Here is an 18,005-nt window from a genome sequence, read left to right on the forward strand (position 1 = left end):
AAAGGGGAAGACCGATTGATAAGCAGTTCTCTTTACAAAAGCACGAAGAAGAAAAAAAGTAAAAAGGGGAAGACCGGCCATTGCCACAATCTCAAGTAGCCAGCTAATAGACCTTTTTTTTCCCCAAATTTCCCACTTTTGCTTTCACATCTTTTCACAAACACCCCTCTCTCTCCTTGCTCAATTTTTTTCTTTCCTATATTCCCCAGCAAACAAGCAAAACCGAAGGGGCTTTACTGCTTGAGCTTTTAAGTTTTTTTTTCTTCTTCTTCGTGGGTTGCAACCTATAATTGGACCCCACCTTACTCCGTACCATGGCCCGGACACATAGGACATTTTCGGTGTGCCTTTACACGTACACACTAAACCAACCTTCCCCTTCATTTTATAAAGCATCCTTCCTCTCGTTCCCCTTCTGAAATTGCCTTCCTCCCCTCTCCCCCCCGCCAAAAAAAAATTCACTTATTCTTCAATGCCATAATTTTTTGCATGCTCTTCACCGCTAGTTCTTTGCTCCTTTCACACATATGAGAAAAGGAACAACACCGCCAACTACAACAGCGGCAGCAACGACAAGGACTAGCAGTAGTTCATCAAGGAAGAGTACATGTGATGGAGAATCAGGATCTTTCCCCACCCCACGTGGATGCGTCTCGACCTTCCCTCGGGTTCCCTCTTGGCACAGCTCTCCTCTTAATCATCATATTCAGCTTGAGTGGCATCTTCTCCTGCTGCTACCACTGGGACAAGCTCAGATCACTCCGCCGCTCTATCTCCGATGGCACGGGTCCGGATGCGGACATCGAAGCATCGCCCTCCAAATCTAAGCCTGAGTACATGGTAAATTTTCTCTCTCTCTCTCCCTCAGAAATTAACATGAGGATTTACTGCCATGTAAGAGAAAAGTTTCTTGCTCTTTGATACTCAGCCTATCTTTGGTTTTTTCTTTGTATTCAGGATTTAAAGGAAAACCAAAGCCAAAGCTTGCCTGTGTTAATGCCAGGAGATCAGATCCCCAAGTTCATAGCATTTCCATGTCCATGTGAACCTCCACGGCCAGACAAGGTTGAAGTAAAAGTGCAAAAGCCGCCCAAGCCGCCACGTTTTCCAGTACCTTTGTATTAGCAAATTGACAATTTGTTGTATATATTGGATCATTAGATTATTTTTTCTTTTTCAACTTGCGTTTTTTGGGGAAAAAACCAAAAAAAAAAGGGGTGGGTGGGATATTTACCATCTCTGGAATCCAGGTAGAGCAGGTCAATTTGTATAGTGTTCGCTGTTACAGTTTCTTGCATGCCAAGTGTATTAGGGTTAGTGAATTTATTATGCCATTATTCCGAGATGGAAGAAGATTCCAATCGTTTCAGTTGGAAAATGAAATGGTTTAATGAAGTTCTTATCCATTACCCAAAACTTCAAAAAGAAAAAAAAGGAAAAAGAAAATATCCGTATATCCAGTTTGAGATGTCACTGCTCAGTTTATAGATTGTACTTGATTGTCATAATTGTTCCAGGATGCTTTCTTTTCTGGTTTCCTTTCTTTTCTTCTGCTAAAACTTACAGTTTGTTACTTTGTTTTTGGCACTTACAAGAGGAAATTGGTAAAGTTGTAAGTCCAGTTTTCTTGGCTAACAGAGTAACCAACTCTGCATATGCTTCCAGCCTACTGCTCTCTGGAAAAGATAATTTCTTTACTTTTTCGCATTTGCCTAAATGTAAGCATTTAGAGTTAGTCGGGTGGGGCCTTGTCTACTAATTTAACCAAAGCAAGAACAGCCAATGAGAAAGGGCAACCCTGGGTTTTAATGTGAAACAAGGTAACCCTCATCTGCGAAGAATCAGTGCATGTCTCTGTCAAAAATTAGGCAAACCTATAAGGATTTTACAATTTTCAATTGGTAAGAAAAACTTACAAGTGAAACACAGTTGCCTTGTTAATGATGATCCGTAAGTGCATCCATGCTTTTCAAAAGAGTTGGTTGGTTCTACCCAATTTTTTGTACAGCCGGATTTATGAGCAAAGCAGAAGGTTTGCTCATAAGTCACTGTACCATGTGGTGTCTTCCATATCCTTGAAACCGCAGTCCATTGGAAAATGAAAAAAAAAAAATCCTATTTTGAGCTGAAAAGGTGCACTGGCAAGAAACTAACCTTGTAATCAGGCACTACCATTATTAGAAATAATGGAATTGGATTTTCAACATACACACACACACACAAAATCTACCAGCACTTAATCACTTAGATTTTACACTTCAAGAAAAGAAGAAAAGATTCGAATTAACAGTTCAAATTTCTTCATCATTTACACTTTTTATGATCTATATGGTTAGAAGCTTGATTTGAAATCTGAGTAAGTAAATCTTAAGATTGATTTCGTATCTTACAAGTAGGACCCCCAATCTATAAAAAAATGGGGTGCGTTGATTATTGAGCCAATGTATCTCAACTGAAAGGAGCAGAGGACACGAAAACTGTTGAACAAACTCCCATGTATGATCATCCCCACAAACAACACAAGCCAAACACATAGAACGTGGGATCGAAGGGGAGGGTTATTAAAGAAAAATAATGAAGTGAGAAAAATGAACCATAAAATGTTCACGACATGGCCCAAATCCAGTTTGACGTCATTATTGGTAGAAACCACAATCACACAAGCATAAATGCCCTACAAAGACTGAGCCACTTTCAGTGCCACAAATTAAGCTTCTCTTTCTCTCTCTCTCTCCCTGATGACCTAATTTCACTGTTGGGAGCATTGAGTTGCTTTTGATTCTCTTCTCCCCACCTTCCCCAGTACTGCAAAAGCAGCAAAATTTTGTACTGCTTCCGTGATGATGTTAACTTCCATACATGTAGCTTTCACTTTTGCTTTTTTTTTTTTTCCCTTCTTTTCATCAGCAGAAAAAGCACTGTTAGTTTGTTGGGTTTTTTAATTTTTAATTTGACTATCCTTTTGATTCGAGTGGGCACTCCTTTGATGCTCCGACAAAATACAAGACTACCTCCATTGTCCGTTGGTTGCCCATGCAATAGTATCTTCCAAGTTCACCACTTTCATTTTTTCCAGACAAATAAAATTAATACAACTATAGGATGGCACTTACTGTTTAAACCAACACTTTTGTTTTACCTCAGAATTGAAATTGATGGGTACATATTGTCATCCTCAAAACTGAATCACATGACAGCAGCATCACATGGTGTTCTGTCATGTTTGATTGTCCTGGAGAACATCTCTATCATTAAAATTTGATATCATTAATTAATTTAATATTTTTGATTTTAATAATCTTAAAATGATAGAGGGTAAGGGTTTTAAAAATAAGAAATGACTAACATTTGAGAATTTGTAAAGAAAGAAAACCATGTACTTGGTTAATATCATGTTCCTCCTTACCAACTTCATTCATTACAAGAATGAATTGTTAATTAATCTTGAAAAATCCCAACTGCCAAATGGCGTTGTTCTCAGTAGTTTTTTCATTCGTTTCCCTTCTGTCCAAACACCTTACAAAACTCCAAAAAAGAGATGAAGAGGGATAATTTGGCCGCCATAGAAGCAGCTCGGTCCATCATGTTCCCCTAATATTCAAAGAAATTTGAGTGAAAAGTAGGATTTTTTGACGTACGGATGATAAGCAATCCGTGAAATGGGACCCTTTTCTTCACCAAAATCACATGGGGACAGAGCCTTCCATGGACAATCCTTAGTGGATTTTCGGTGGTCTTATCCCAACAGTTGGATGATGATGCAACATCGTTTTGGTTATTGTTGGTGACAAAATTTTGTTGTCCTAATCTAGGCTTTTCATCTTTTTCCTTATTACCGCATTTGTTAAAAGATGGAAGAGAGCGAGAGAGAAACAGAACGAGTTATTGATTTTTTTTTTTTTGGGGTTGATTTTGATGTCTTGGAAGCAAATATTAGATATGGCCAACATGATTCTCAAAGCATCAATCACCTCTTAAGTGAGAAACACCGTGAGATAAAACAATGCCATCATTAGAGCTTTTAGCTTTTTAATGACCTTTCATGGTGGATTCAAATGCACTTTTGATTAAGAAAAGAAAAAAAAAAAAGAGAGGAAAGCTTCAAAGTCTTCAACTAATCACTAAATTAATAAATCAATTAACTTTTATTCTCCAACACCCTTTAACTGCTTGTGTAATTATCTTTATTAGAGACGTAAATTTATTCGCCCATCACTCTATATAGTATTTGTCACGGTCAGGTAGCAGTTGTAAATTCAATTTATATATATATATATATATATATATATCTTTGATATAAATATCAAAATTCACCACTTAATTTCAATGACGTCCAACATTTTTGTTACCATACATTTATTTATTTGATAAGCTTATATCTCTTCATTTCTTTGCTTTTGATTTTTTTCTCGAAATACAATATTGTTGAAAAAAAATACGTAAAAATAAACCATTTTAGGTCACATCACCAAATGAAAGAAAGGGACATACGATAGGAAAGATTAGGCTTTTGGCTGCAACTCTTGAAGCAGATGTTGATGTAGTGGGGTACTAAAAGCACAAGACATCAATCAAACTATAGCTATACTCTACATTGAAGGGTAGCAGTTGTAGTGGAAATCCCTGTAAGAAGTTAGGTATATATATCATCAAAAGCATAAACCTAAACATTCTTCCTTGGTCTTCCTCATGTTACCTTGCTTTCAATTTTAAATGGCACACGGCGGATTGACTAAGCTAGGTTTGGGTTCACCTAAAAACCACACAATGCTTTTCATGTCAGCCTGAAGAATGAATTAATTAATATTTTAATGACCATTAGGCACTTGATCATTTAATTTAACATTTTTGATGTAAGGTGAGGTTCTTAGGTGTCGGCCAATCACAAAATTAGGTAGAGAATTCTCTTCTTTCGCAGCTTTTCCATCATAATATATATATATATATATTTTTTTATTATGTGTTGTAAGCAAACAAATCATCATTCTTTCAGGGTGCAAGGTCTACTTCAGTAGTGGGATGCTTGCTTCAACATGGGTTCCTTACTGTTTCATTCCCCATGTTGTTTAGCCTTATTTCGGCTCTTGTCTTATCTTGATGATCAGATTCTGACAACGCTTGAAACTTAAAACTATGGGCTCTGTTGTTTTCTTATGATATTTATCTAACTTATCTCATCATGATATTTTTTTTTCAGTAGGAGAAACAAAATCCAAGTGAAAATAAATAACACATTCCATTTTGGGCCTGCCAAGATCACAAGGTTGCAATTCAGGACATGTGAAGCCCACATCAGAATCTACATTCTGAATTATGACCTAAATTTGAACAGCGAAAGCCTATCGATTTTCCCTCTCAAAAAACCCCCAAGCCAAGCATGAGCTGAGAAAAAAAATGACAAAGGGAAAAGGAAAACCGACCAAGTGTTTGCAAAAAATGCAAACGAGAAGCTCCGTTTCCAAATCCCCGCAACCCACCCCTCTCCGCCGATCCCCGAGGCTTCTCAATCAAAAAAATCCCACAAAATCGCAAGATTTGAATACCCAAAAGGCCAGATCGAGGGAAAACCCCGCTTGCTCCACGGATAAAATTTCCAAGAAACTGATACAATCAAGCAGTGGTTCAACAAATTGTGTGAATTCAGCGTCTGGGTTGCGAAGATCTCCAAGATTGAACGGCGGGTCTTTGTCTGACAAGCCAGAGGAAAGCAAGTTTATCGAGACAAAGAAGGTTGAATGTAGGAAGAACAAGGGTACGAGTAAGGGGCGATTGTTGGACGAAGAGACGAAGGAAGTGGAGAGAAAGGAAAGGGAAATTTGTGTTGGTTTGGAAGCGGTTACGGTGGAAGGGAGAGAAGTTTGTGAAAATAATGAAGATGTTGGGGTTAAAAAGATAAAGAGGAAGCGCGAGGAGGGAGGTGATGAGAATGTTCAAGGGTGGACAAGGGAGCAGGAATTGGCTTTGCAAAGAGCCTATTTTTCGGCCAAACCAACACCTAATTTTTGGAAGAAGGTTTCGAAGCTGGTAGTTTTGCCATTCCTTGATATCTGCATTTTGATTTCTGGGGTTTTCTTATATTACATAATGTTGTAGATTGATGTGCATGTTTTGTGGTTTTTCAAATTTAAGGATTTTTTTGAAATGAAGTATAATAACTTTGTGATTGAGAAGCTTTCTTCTTGCTCTGTTCTCATTTGTTTCAACATGCCTAAGTTAAAGAAGAAAAATGATGGTTTGTTTAGAAAAAAAAGAATAATAGAGCAGGACTAATTCTGACTTTGAAGTTTCTTCAACGAAACACCCTTAATGCTTATTGGTTGATAGTTACTCTTTTTCAGTGGAATTCATCTCAACATTTTTAATTTCACTTGCCATCCACTAACGTCAGATTTATCCTGATGGTCAATGTAATGCTTACATTTGAGGTCATGTCTACCTCCTTTTTATTAAATTTGAGTGAATTCAAAGATCAAGGAGGTAAAACTAGAGGTACAAGTTGTTTTATGGTGAAATTTCTTATCCATTGCTTATTTTTTAAGCTAAAACATATGCGTATCCATAATATCCAATTCCAAAATATACTTAGGGTGGTGAAGTCAGGAGTTACAAGCTGCTTATGCGTTTTTTGTGTTTCCTAGATGTTGAATATTATTTAATTATTCATGAAAATGCATATAATTATGAACTAAGTATGTTTCTGATTTTCTTGTGATTTGACTTTGTCTCTGACATGCTCGTCTTTTTTTCTCAAGAAAACAATGATTCAGTTATGCTAGAATCATGTATACCACTAGTCTAGTTGTACTATTGGAGCGTGAGACTTTGGCTATTTGTGTGAGAAAGAGAACTGCCCTTCCCAATGTTGCTTGAACATCTATTGATTTAATGTTGAATATAAACCATTGCTTAAGTGTCAAGTTTTGTCATCATGGAAGACATAACATTCTATCAACAAAAGGGAAAATCAAATATAAGTTTACACCATTAAACCAAGTAAAGCCATCCTAGTACATTATGTTACATTCAGTTGTGCATAGATGTGAATGTAGTATATTATGCTATCAGTTATGTTTGGATGTGAATGACTATTCATAAATTTACTGAGTAGTATCTACTCTTATCCAAAGACTTCCTGCTGTGATTAATTTTGGTGTCAAATACAGTCTTGCATAAGCTCTTATGCTGTAAGTTTTGGGTTATGTGCTTTTATATGCTGAGGTGTTTTACCTAGAATGTTTTTTCTGATAGCATTGACTCAGCACTTGATTACCAATTGGAAATCTATTGCAGGTGCCGGGAAAATCTGCACAGGATTGTTTTGATAAAATCCACTCTGACCATTTAACTCCAATTCAACCCCAGCCTCGATCGAGGGCAAAAAGTATAAATGTATCGTCCACTGAACCTTTGTCATTCTCTGCAAGCAGACTGCTTAATCCCACTGTGCCAAGGACTAAAAGGTCAAGTTGCAGTAAACAGAAAAGCCATCTTGTACAGAAAAAAACGGTGAGACATTTGTTGCAAAAGCATTATCATTCGGACCAAGGTGATGAAGCGGATCTATTCTCTATTCTTGAGCCCAACACAAGTCCATCTATGCATTCTCTATCGAATGTTGTGCTTTCGACCCCAAAAAATTTGTTGGAAAAACAGGGATTTCTCCAGAAGTGTTATGAGAGATCTTCTTCTGGTCCTAAGAAGCACCAATCAAAACTTGGTAACTCTTCTACAAGAGACCTTGTTAGTCCCCCAGTGTTGAAGCAGATTAAAAATAGGGCCTTACATGAGAAGTACATCGACCAGCTACATAGTAGGGAAGCTAAGAGAAAAGCAGAATTTGGGAAGGAGAATAGGGTATCTATTCAAGTTCTGAACGTAGACAAGGTTAGAGCAGCGAAAAACACATTGGTTTCTGATGCAAGATATGTTATTAACCAGCTGCAACACCTGCAGACCACCATTGTGGACAACTCTTTGGATTTGGATAATGATGATGAAGAAGTAGGTAGTGGTGATGATGAAGGTGAAGTTCAGCTTTAACAAATTGTTTTAGTTGTATCAAAATCTGTTATAGCTAGCATGCTTATTGTAGCTGATGACTTTTGACCCTGTTATGTAGCCTGAATCCAAATTTTAGAAATTCAATGTTGTAAATTTGTTCCTAATAATAATCTCCTTTTTTGTTTATAACATTTTCAGCAATGAGATTGTTAGATTGTTAGTTTATAATGAGTTTTAGGTAAGGTTTGGGGTTGATGTTGAAGGTCCCGAGCTGGTGTTTCGTGTGTTATATAACAAATGGGAAGATGTTAAGAAAACATACGCAATAGCATTTTGTTATAATTAATAGTACTAAGAAGAAATTGTGTACTGGGTCAATGGAAATTTAAAAGAAACAGGCTTTGGGGATTTGCCCAAAAGAAAGAGAGAAAGCAAAATAGTTATCTTAACCAGCTGTGCTAGACCTTGTTCATCATAGTTCAAGGAATATATTAGTAAAAGCACACGCCTCTCTTCGAAGAAAAATCAACCGTCTTATGTTAATCCATTTATCATACTTGAATGAAAACTGAAACATGCCCCCGCTGTTAGGGGAAGAGCCTTTTAGTACTTGTTTCACTCACTAGCATTTCAATTGTCAAATATAAAAGAGTATTTATAACTACAATAAGTGACTCTTGACGTCTAATTACATAAACCACTTTAATTCAAAAGTACATAAATAAACATATGCAATTTGGAAAAATAAAAAGATAAATGACTTTAGACGTGTAAAAAAATTCAAATTACTAATTTCAACACTCCTTTAATTTAAAATTTTCTTTGTAACCCTAAGTTTTGTTCTCAATTTACTAAAATCTTCCTACTTGAGAAGCTTTGTAAAAATATCTGCGACTGATCTTGGATCTTCACGTATTTAAGCTTCACTTCCTTTTGGTTGCATTCTCCAATAAATTGATAGCTTGCATCTATATGCTTGCTTCCATCATGAAATACCGGATTTAGTAACTGTTTGTGTGGACTTGTTGTCAATGGAAATCTTCGTAGCTGCCTCTTGGATAATTGTAGTTCCTTCATCAACCTTCAAAGCCAAATAGCATGACTAGTATAAAAAGTTGCAACAATATATATCAAATATTTCAAACTTCCAACAGGCTTTTAAATAAAGTAGGATTTTCCTTCTTTCTATTGTCAAATTTTGACAACTTTACTCCATATTCCATGGGATATGGTCATTGGGTTGCAATCAAGCATATGGAGTTTTTTCAACATTTCCTTCGTATAGATTTCTTGTGAGAAAAAAATACCATCATCCATTTGCTTCACCACAAGGCCCCAATAGCATTCTTGAATTATTCACACGAACTTGCATTATTATAGGTAAAAACAAGATCATTCACATAAAGGCAAACAAGTAGAATACTCATGAAGCCAACGAACAAACCCATTGTTTTTGGAAGTACTTGTCTCAGTGCGACTATTCCATGCACCGAGTGCTTGCTTCAATCCATAAAATACTTCCTTCAATCTCAAGACGTTATTTTCATGTCCTTTAACCACATATCCGTCGGTTGCTCAACATATGCCTCCTCCTCAAGATACCCCATTTAGGAAGGCTAACTTCACATCAAGCTGATAAGTTCTTCATTTCATTTGAGTCGCCAAGGAGATGGGCAAACAAATAGTCTTCATGCAAGCTGCAGGTGCAAAAACCTCTTTATAGTCAACTCCATGCTTTTGCCTATAGCCTTTAGCAACAAGCCACAAATTATGATAATATTCTTTTGTAAGACGAGGAAATTGGAAGGAATACAATCCATTACTTGTCATCTCTTAAACTAAGAATAGTTGCTCTGATACCACTTTGGTGGGTGAAGAGGAAAATCTTTTGAAACTTTTCACTCGCTTTCCAATTGCCAAGTACAAGGGAGTGTTTATAGGTACGGTAAGTGACTCTTTATATCTAGTTACATAAATCACAATTGATAAGACATGTGAACACATTAATTCAAGATACATGAATAAACATATGCAATCTATCTACATAAGAATATTCAAATTACTAATTTCAAGGACTGCCTCTTAAAAGGCTTTGCAATCTAAGGTTGCCTTTATGGAATTTTTAGGCATTGTGAGCTGATGTTAAAGCAGATTACAGGGAACTTTCAGAAACTAAATGTTAAGAAAGTTCACCATGAGAAGTGAGAAGTATGTGTGAGTTAAGATGGGCTGGTGCATCAGAATGCGACCTCGTCTTCTTTTAATGAACATGAACTGGTTCCTGCTTAAAAACCCTAATCCTAATTGTTCTTATTAGCATTTCTGTGAACGACAGGGTCTGATTCTGAGAAAATGCTTTGATATTTACTTATGAATGCCATGTCCCAAATGCTTTTGTTAGCATTTCAAACTTTTGGCTGCCAATTTCCGGTTTATATTACGAATAACAGAATGTAGTTTAATAATAGTGGAAACCATGCTTCTCTATGTGAAACAAATAGGGCAATATGTGGAAAGGACAGTGCCACAGTGATAGTCCAGAAGATGCTAGTTTTTCTGTGGTGTATACTACAAAATGAGTAAAAAGAAATAAAGAAATGAGACTTGTAGATCTAGTTTCTGGCTTCCGCAGCAAGGGATTCTGTGTATAGAATTGCTGTTACTGATTCCTACTATGCAGTATGCAGAGCATCACATCAGATGCTGATAAGGCTGCCCTTCTACTGCAACTAGATTCTCTTTATACATGATTTCAATGCAGAAATCTTTCTTTCTTGTAAGCTTCAAATGTTTCAACCTCTGCGGCTGGTCCCTCACCAACATTCGTGGGTAACCTTCTTGATTTAGAAATTACAGCTAATCATATTTGTTGAAGAAGGGTAAAAGAAGAGGAAACCCTGCTGAGCATCAATAATTTTAGAAACAAAATGTCACAGTGGAAAACAGAAGGGCCTCTCAATTTTCTTGCTCTCAATCCCTGCCTCGGTCTCAGTTACTTATATACCCTTTTATGTCATCATACTTTTGTGGAATATAAGATTAAGCATTGCACTTGGGAATCTTGATTGTGGCTAATTGTCTAAACACTACTATATTATTTGGTTTAATTAGTTTAATTTTTCTACTTTTAACTTGTACCAACTAGATTGACAATAGAAAGAGGGAAAAAGAAACAGAAGAAAGTGGTATTGATAACAAGAAAAGTGAGTTTGCTCATGTGCAGTTGTTGTCACGGGCATAGATTGGATTGTTGTACCACCATGAAGTTGCAGTTTCTTTGTCTTACTGCCTAATAATGAAATTAATAATTAAACTAAGCTAGAGAGAAGAGATAATAGGACCCAAAAAGGGGAAAGGAAAACTTTGAGAAGATAACCTATTTCAGATGAGTATCCACATTAACTGTTGGCTTTGTGACATGCTTTGAAAGAGACCTATTGCTTGACAGTTTTATTTGTAGAAAATGATGTTATTGATGTGTACATTTGCTTCTCCGGATAAGTAATGCTCTTATTAATATGATTTGTTTTCTGTAATTTACAATAGCATATCAGATACTTTTTAAGATTTAGGGACAATATGTCACTGTCTTTTACCCATCTAAATTTCAATTATTGGTTGGTTATGTCTGCTGCAGCAATAGGAAATGCAGAATTATAATGGTAAGTTTACAGAAAGAACATTAATAAACCACAAATTGATTTCTGCACACTTTGCTCTGGATACATTCTTATAACATTAAAAATATGAACAAAATTCTTTCTCAACCATTTAATGTCGACCTATTGGAATAATGTTAAGAGGAGGAACAAATGATATTTATATTATAAGATGCTCCAAAAAGGGGTAGATAAATCATGGTAGGTTGTGAGATGGATCTGATGAATGAACAGAGCTTATTGAAAAAGGAAAAATGTTATTACAGCTTCTCACTTGCAATATTCCTTGAAGAACAAATTCAGGGAAATTCCCTCTCTTTAGCCTTTTCTAGATGACCATCTTATTTTCCTCCTTCCTATTCTACAGACATCTTCCTCCATAGCCTGCATTTCTGAATAATGCTTGCTTTATGTCTTCAGAACTTATCAATGTCCCCTGCTCTGCTACCTAATACATTAGAAGAAATACGCATTATTGAAGAAAATGTTTGCTGAGTTTAAAACTTGCACAGAAATTCAGAAAATTAAGGTAAAGAAGCATACCTCTGAACAAGAAGCCTGCATTGAAAAATCATTGAAGCAACTTATAACACACTGTTGAATCTCAAGGCCTAGTGCTTCCAATGTGTTCACTGTAGATAGCAGCAATCCTGGTTTGGTTGCACAGCAGATATCGACTCGAGTATTGTTTTCTCTTCTCTCTACATCAAACTGTGTTTTAATTACATGAAAAGAAGTTCAGTATAGGAACTGAGTCTTCAATTAATTGTTGATTGAATGGGTTATTGTAGAACTAGAGCAGAAGCCTTTACCTTGGGGGAATTTCTCACCATTACTTCATTTGGCTTTAGCTCCTTCAGGTTACTCATTAATCTTACTTGATCTCTACCCACTTTTGTTTCTTCTTCCTGCAGCTTATTGATCCTTTCTAGAAGCTCTTTCATGTAATCTATGGTATCTCCAAGTATAGATGTTCTGTCCATCTGTTAAATGTTCACATTCTGTTTCAGAACTCTTTTCTACTCACTAAAACAAGCCTACTTATTTTTAAAAGATTGCATAACTCTGAAATGAAATACTTCCTTTGGGTTCTACTATAATGCTAAAAATGAAACTTAAGCAAATTAGAAAAAACCAGGGTCACCTTGCTGATCTTGGGGACTATTGATCTGAGCATTGAAAGTCGGTCATTTAGTCGCTTCCTTCTCCTTCTCTCTGCCATTAGATTCTTCGAGGGTTGACCTTCTAACCTCTTTGTCTTAGTCTTTTTCTCTCCAAACAAGCCCATGTTAAAACTTTGAATGTTGCTAGTTTGCTCCATCTCAACTTTGCAGCTACTCTTTCTTTCTTCCAAGCTGTGTTGATGATCACTGCTGAGAAGACCAAACTCTTCATCATCAACCATTGATGGGTAGTCTTCTTGAGCTGGAAAAGGAGATGTGTCGTTCTTGGTATATGAAGAATCCATCTCTGAGACTGTAAATCCATCAGCAAAAGGGTAGGGTTGATGCTCACCGAAAGGACATTCAAAGCTGGGGTTTTCAGTTGGGTGGGAGAATCCCACAAAGGAAAGATTTGATGTAGCCAAAGTTGGATTCTCATCAAAAGAATCAAAGTTCCATCCATTAGGGAGGAACTCAGTCACCCCAGTCGAAAAAGTTGTCCAACTGTCTCTTCTGGGAGCCAATAACTCCTCCAAGAAACCATGCTGTGAGAGCTCCATTTCTCTCTCTTTCTTTCCCCCCCTCTCTCTCTCTCTCTTAAAAAAGTCTCAACGAAGACTGATCCAAATAGCAAGCTTACTAACGTGAAGTTGCACCAGGTTAGAATATATAAACATTTATATATGTATATATATAAATAAAAAAATGAAACTACTAATACTACGACTACTACTACTATCTTATTATAAATGCATTCAACCAAAAAGCCTAAGATTAAAAATGGAATCTGCTTCTTTCTCTCTCAAGGTGAATTCATGTCTTTTTCACCGAAATTATCAATCAGACAAATTTAATATTTAATTTCCTTGCCTCTGAAAAAGCTTTGACCCACAATTCTGTCCTAACCGAAAAAGCATGGCTTAGCATCATACTCTGTCAGGTTCTTTCTTCATTTTCATAACCTCTTTAATAGTATTGTTATTACTAATGGATCATCACAAATACCGCACCCCTTTTTTCTCAATCTCTTCTCTTTCCATTGCTTAAATCGCTGCCATCATAAAGGAAAAATAATGTTTCTTGATCAGGTCCCATGCCGATGTGCCGCCCCCCCTAAAACTTAGGTTTGATGTGCTTTCTTCTTTCTTCACTTTCCTCAAGACTAGGGTGGAGAAAATACTAATGCCTAATTTGTCTTTAGTTTGACATTAAGAATTAATTAGTGCTATATTTCTTTTCTATGCTGGCACTTGATATTATCCCAATTCTATCTGCCCCTGTAAATTAAAATGAAAGTAAACCCAAATGGAATTAATTAAATCCATTCACTCGCACTGTTGGGCAATTATGTCTTCAACATGATATACACTTGCTTCATACGGCATTTATGGTTGAAAAACTGGCTATTATATAAACATTAAGGGTAAAATACTTTTATCTCTTAAATTTTGATTGAAATTATATGAAGGTCTATTTGTTTTTTAAATAGACATTCTATCCTCAAAATTTTTTTTTCGTTAGACACATAGATTCAGCCGTTAATCAACCGTTAATGTTTTTATTAATTTGATGATGTGACAATATTAAAGAGATAATTTTATCTTTTATTAATTTTAAAAATTATTATTATATAATTTTATCAATTTTTATTTTTTTATTAATTTAAAAATTTTTGGGAGCGGGCTCCAATGCTCTTAGGGAGCACTGATTTGGTGCTCTCCATGGGTGGTTGATTGGTGCAAAAGATGTTGTTGGTTAGCTTGAGAGAAAGAAAATAATAGAAAAGGAAAAAAGACATTTTAGATATTTCATATTTAACATTAAAATTGTTTAGACATTTAGGACGAAGTATATATTTTGAAAATTAATGAATTTTCGTATAATTTCAATTAAAATTTAGAGAGTGAAGATATTTTATCCAACAATTAATTATATGGAGACTTCAATGGAAATGCAAGAATTTCATTTTTCCACCCATCACCATTTTGGATAAAGATGAGAGAGAGCTAAAGTCTCAATTCTTTAAAAGTGAATCCGTGCCAACAATTTAAATAACATACATCAAAATTCAAATGTTTAAATTTATGTGGTATTAATTATTGTTTCAAGAATGATGTTCATTTATTATTAATAAGTTCGTTTTTGTTTAATCAATAACTTTCTATAAATTTTAATTTCGATTACACGATTATACCGAGGTATGGTATTTATTTTTTGAAGACGTTACAAACTATCTATTCTAAGGGCAATGTGGTACCCTAATAATATTTGATGTTGATCTGAGAAGCTGTCTAAGTTCTAACATGTGTATGATGAAACTCAAATTCATGTCAGCTGGGACATCTAAACTCTCTGAGTGTCATACAATTATTTGAATAGCTACTAAGTTAGATCTGTATGGTCACTATGTTAACCTATATATGGACATGTACTATGCTACAAGGTGCAATAATGGATACCATCTCCATTAACAATCAATGTGTAAACAGTATAATTTCATAGGCATCTTCTAGGAGAATATCAATTTGGTATAATTATATGTTTTTGTTTTTATTTCCAAATGCTGTCAATTGTATGTATGACTCACAATGGATGTTCAATATAGTAGTAATTTCAAGCCTGTTGAGGGTGAAAGAAACCGAAGAGTTGCATATTCAAGATGACCAGCAATCTTTTAAATCCCCTCTCCTCGATAAGCACGAATTGGTAAAATCAATCAATAGAAATTTACCAGAAAAAAGGAAAACAACAGCAAATTTCTAATATAATACAAATATATAATGAAATTGTCGATATGCATGTACTTTCGCAAGTGAATCATTGGTGATTTGGGCACTAGGAAACATGGACATGTGTTGGCTTTTGGGAGCTAGCCAAATGAGATGCAAAATATTATTACTGCTCGAAGCACATGCCAAGTAAAATAATATATAATATACGTACCGAACCAAACAAGCAAAGGCTGCATCACCTAGAAAACCTAAGTCGTTTAACTGTTTACTGACAGTCTCTTGGTAACGACTGAGGAGTCCTGTGAACCCCATATAGTTATCAATAATTTTTATGGGTCAACCTAATCCTCTCAGATAAAATTTTTTTTTGGGTGCATGATCCCTTGGTATTCAGATTTCCTTAATGTATTGTTAGTTCGTATGTTGAAAAGGAATATTGAAATTGTGAGGATTGGAGAGGCGTCTAGTTAAGCTTGATCCTCTCCTTGAGGAAGCTACGAAGGAACAAGAGAAAAAAGGTTGAAAAATAAAACTTGATCCCTCTGTATAAAAGATTTATCAACAACTTCGGTCGAAAAAGCATGAGAAAAATATGTTCATCCAACATTTTTAATTACAGCGCTGATCCAAGGTGAAAAGGTAAAGGAACATGTCACTCGCCATGATTTGCATGCTTCTATGATTACCAGCCATTTCATTTGGTAAAATTGCGACACAGGGACAGCATATAGCAGGGAAATAATGTCAGAAAGAAGTTGCAGCCTTATGTGGCAGCCTGATTGTATAATCTGTAAGTTGATGATAACTCAGTTTCAGAAAGAGGTACCATGACCACCATCAATGTTTGAATTTAATCAGCTCTATTATTCACAATAATATTGTCCATTTTTACTTATTTTACAAATATGAGGAAATGCAGGTCCATTTCATAGCTCTACACTTCAAAATATTTAAAATAGTAGCAATTTTTATGATGGAAAAATGGTAATCAATACAAAAACCTAAGGTTTTTACTCCCCTTTTGGCCCAAATCTACGTTTGTGGTTCAATTTGTAAAATAATATTGCAAGTAATTTCAGCTTTACTAAGAAAATAGAAATGGAATTGGAATTTCCAAGTGGCAAAAATCATAGGAAACACACTTCTCAAGGAGAATATGGGACAAAATGGGGCGACCCCAACACCACGTGAATCATCTAACCGTAAAACAAGTGGCATGTTTTTTCTTCTTTTTTTTTTTTTCTACATCTGGTGAAGCAACTTACAATTTTTTTTCCATATGCGCCAAATTTCTTGCGCATTAGCTTTACTAAACTATTCCTCTTTTTTTTTTCTTTTATTAATACCACAAATAATTCCCATAAAAAAAACATAAATAATTCGTTTTTGTCCTTTAAATTATGGTAGGCTGTCAAGGAATGTGACTGTGACCCACATTTGCCAAATTTTCATATCCCATTCTCTGTTTGATAAGAGTTTTTTGACTTACCAGACTATTAATATTTTAATTCCTTGTCATGGAGTGAAAGTTTTTCTCTTTTTTTGCTTTTTTTGGGGTGTTCTTCCCTTACAAAAAGTCCATTCATGAAGTGCTACACTTAAACACACAAATATCGAAGTATGTAGTTTGACCATAGAAAAGTATATTCAATATTAGGATAGATATATAAAAAAAAAAACTGTAAAATTTGATCATTTTCCATATAAAATATGTATTTCAAAACATCACATTCATCAATCTTCTTAAGAAAATATAATGAAAGAAAAAAAAAAACCCTTAAGACAACTTTTTTTGAGTTATTTGTAATTTATTATACTGTTTCTGTTTCTATTTTAATTGCAAATTTGAAATCTAATGTTTACTTAATTTACCCTAAATATTTATTCACCATTTTCGAATTAAACACTATAGAATATGTTTTTCTGGATGTTGCATGCTTTTTCATTTTTTTTAACGTTTCATAATTTTCTAACTATATGAGTCAAAATGTGTATCCTAATAAAATTTTAATTTCAGAATTTTCTGAAATTTCAAGTTAAAAAATGAATTTGAATCCTTTTTTCTAAAATAAAACTAAACACCAAAATCAGACAAAATTTGTGATAAAAATTTCAAAATTCAATGTTAAAAGTTCATTAAAAACTAAAAATACCCAAAACGAAAGTAAACATATATTCCATGTGGGATAAAATATTGAAATAGCATAAATATGGAAGGAATGAGGAATACGTTTTAAATATTAAGTTTTATGTAGTAAAAAATAAATTGTTTAGATTCCTTAAAACTGGTCAGACCCAGAATACAGGAGTGAGAGTTGATTTAAGGTTGATATTCCAAGTGTATTTGTTTTCAGTAAAACAGAATAGACAGCAAGATTTAGGGAAGAAAATTTGCAATTCCTACAGCCAGACAAATTTTGCTTATTTCCATAATTCCCGACAAAGGTCGT

The 18,005-nt window shown here is 35.0% G+C and overlaps 3 protein-coding genes across 3 annotated transcripts; 2 read left to right on the plus strand and 1 right to left on the minus strand.

The window, feature by feature from the left end:
- Positions 1 to 414: 414 nt before the first annotated feature.
- LOC18611395 (hydroxyproline-rich glycoprotein family protein) lies at positions 415 to 1,480 on the plus strand. The gene is made up of 2 exons (XM_007047630.3): positions 415 to 840; positions 958 to 1,480. The coding sequence occupies exons 1-2, from the start codon at positions 613 to 615 to the stop codon at positions 1,123 to 1,125; spliced, it is 396 nt and encodes a 131-aa protein (XP_007047692.3). The 5' UTR covers positions 415 to 612; the 3' UTR covers positions 1,126 to 1,480.
- Positions 1,481 to 5,414: 3,934 nt separating this feature from the next.
- On the plus strand, positions 5,415 to 8,190 carry LOC18611396 (Homeodomain-like superfamily protein). Its single transcript, XM_018114457.2, has 2 exons — positions 5,415 to 6,024; positions 7,291 to 8,190. The coding sequence occupies exons 1-2, from the start codon at positions 5,437 to 5,439 to the stop codon at positions 8,038 to 8,040; spliced, it is 1,338 nt and encodes a 445-aa protein (XP_017969946.2). The 5' UTR covers positions 5,415 to 5,436; the 3' UTR covers positions 8,041 to 8,190.
- A 3,614-nt stretch (positions 8,191 to 11,804) lies between these two features.
- Positions 11,805 to 13,417, minus strand: BHLH093 (beta HLH protein 93). The gene is made up of 4 exons (XM_007047632.3): positions 12,805 to 13,417; positions 12,473 to 12,643; positions 12,204 to 12,371; positions 11,805 to 12,108 (listed from the first exon to the last, which is right to left on the minus strand). The coding sequence occupies exons 1-4, from the start codon at positions 13,381 to 13,383 to the stop codon at positions 12,022 to 12,024; spliced, it is 1,005 nt and encodes a 334-aa protein (XP_007047694.1). The 5' UTR covers positions 13,384 to 13,417; the 3' UTR covers positions 11,805 to 12,021.
- Positions 13,418 to 18,005: the final 4,588 nt, after the last annotated feature.

This window comes from Theobroma cacao, chromosome 1 (genome assembly GCF_053813885.1).
Source record: "Theobroma cacao isolate CCN51 chromosome 1, ASM5381388v1, whole genome shotgun sequence".
NCBI classification, from domain to species: Eukaryota; Viridiplantae; Streptophyta; class Magnoliopsida; order Malvales; family Malvaceae; genus Theobroma; species Theobroma cacao.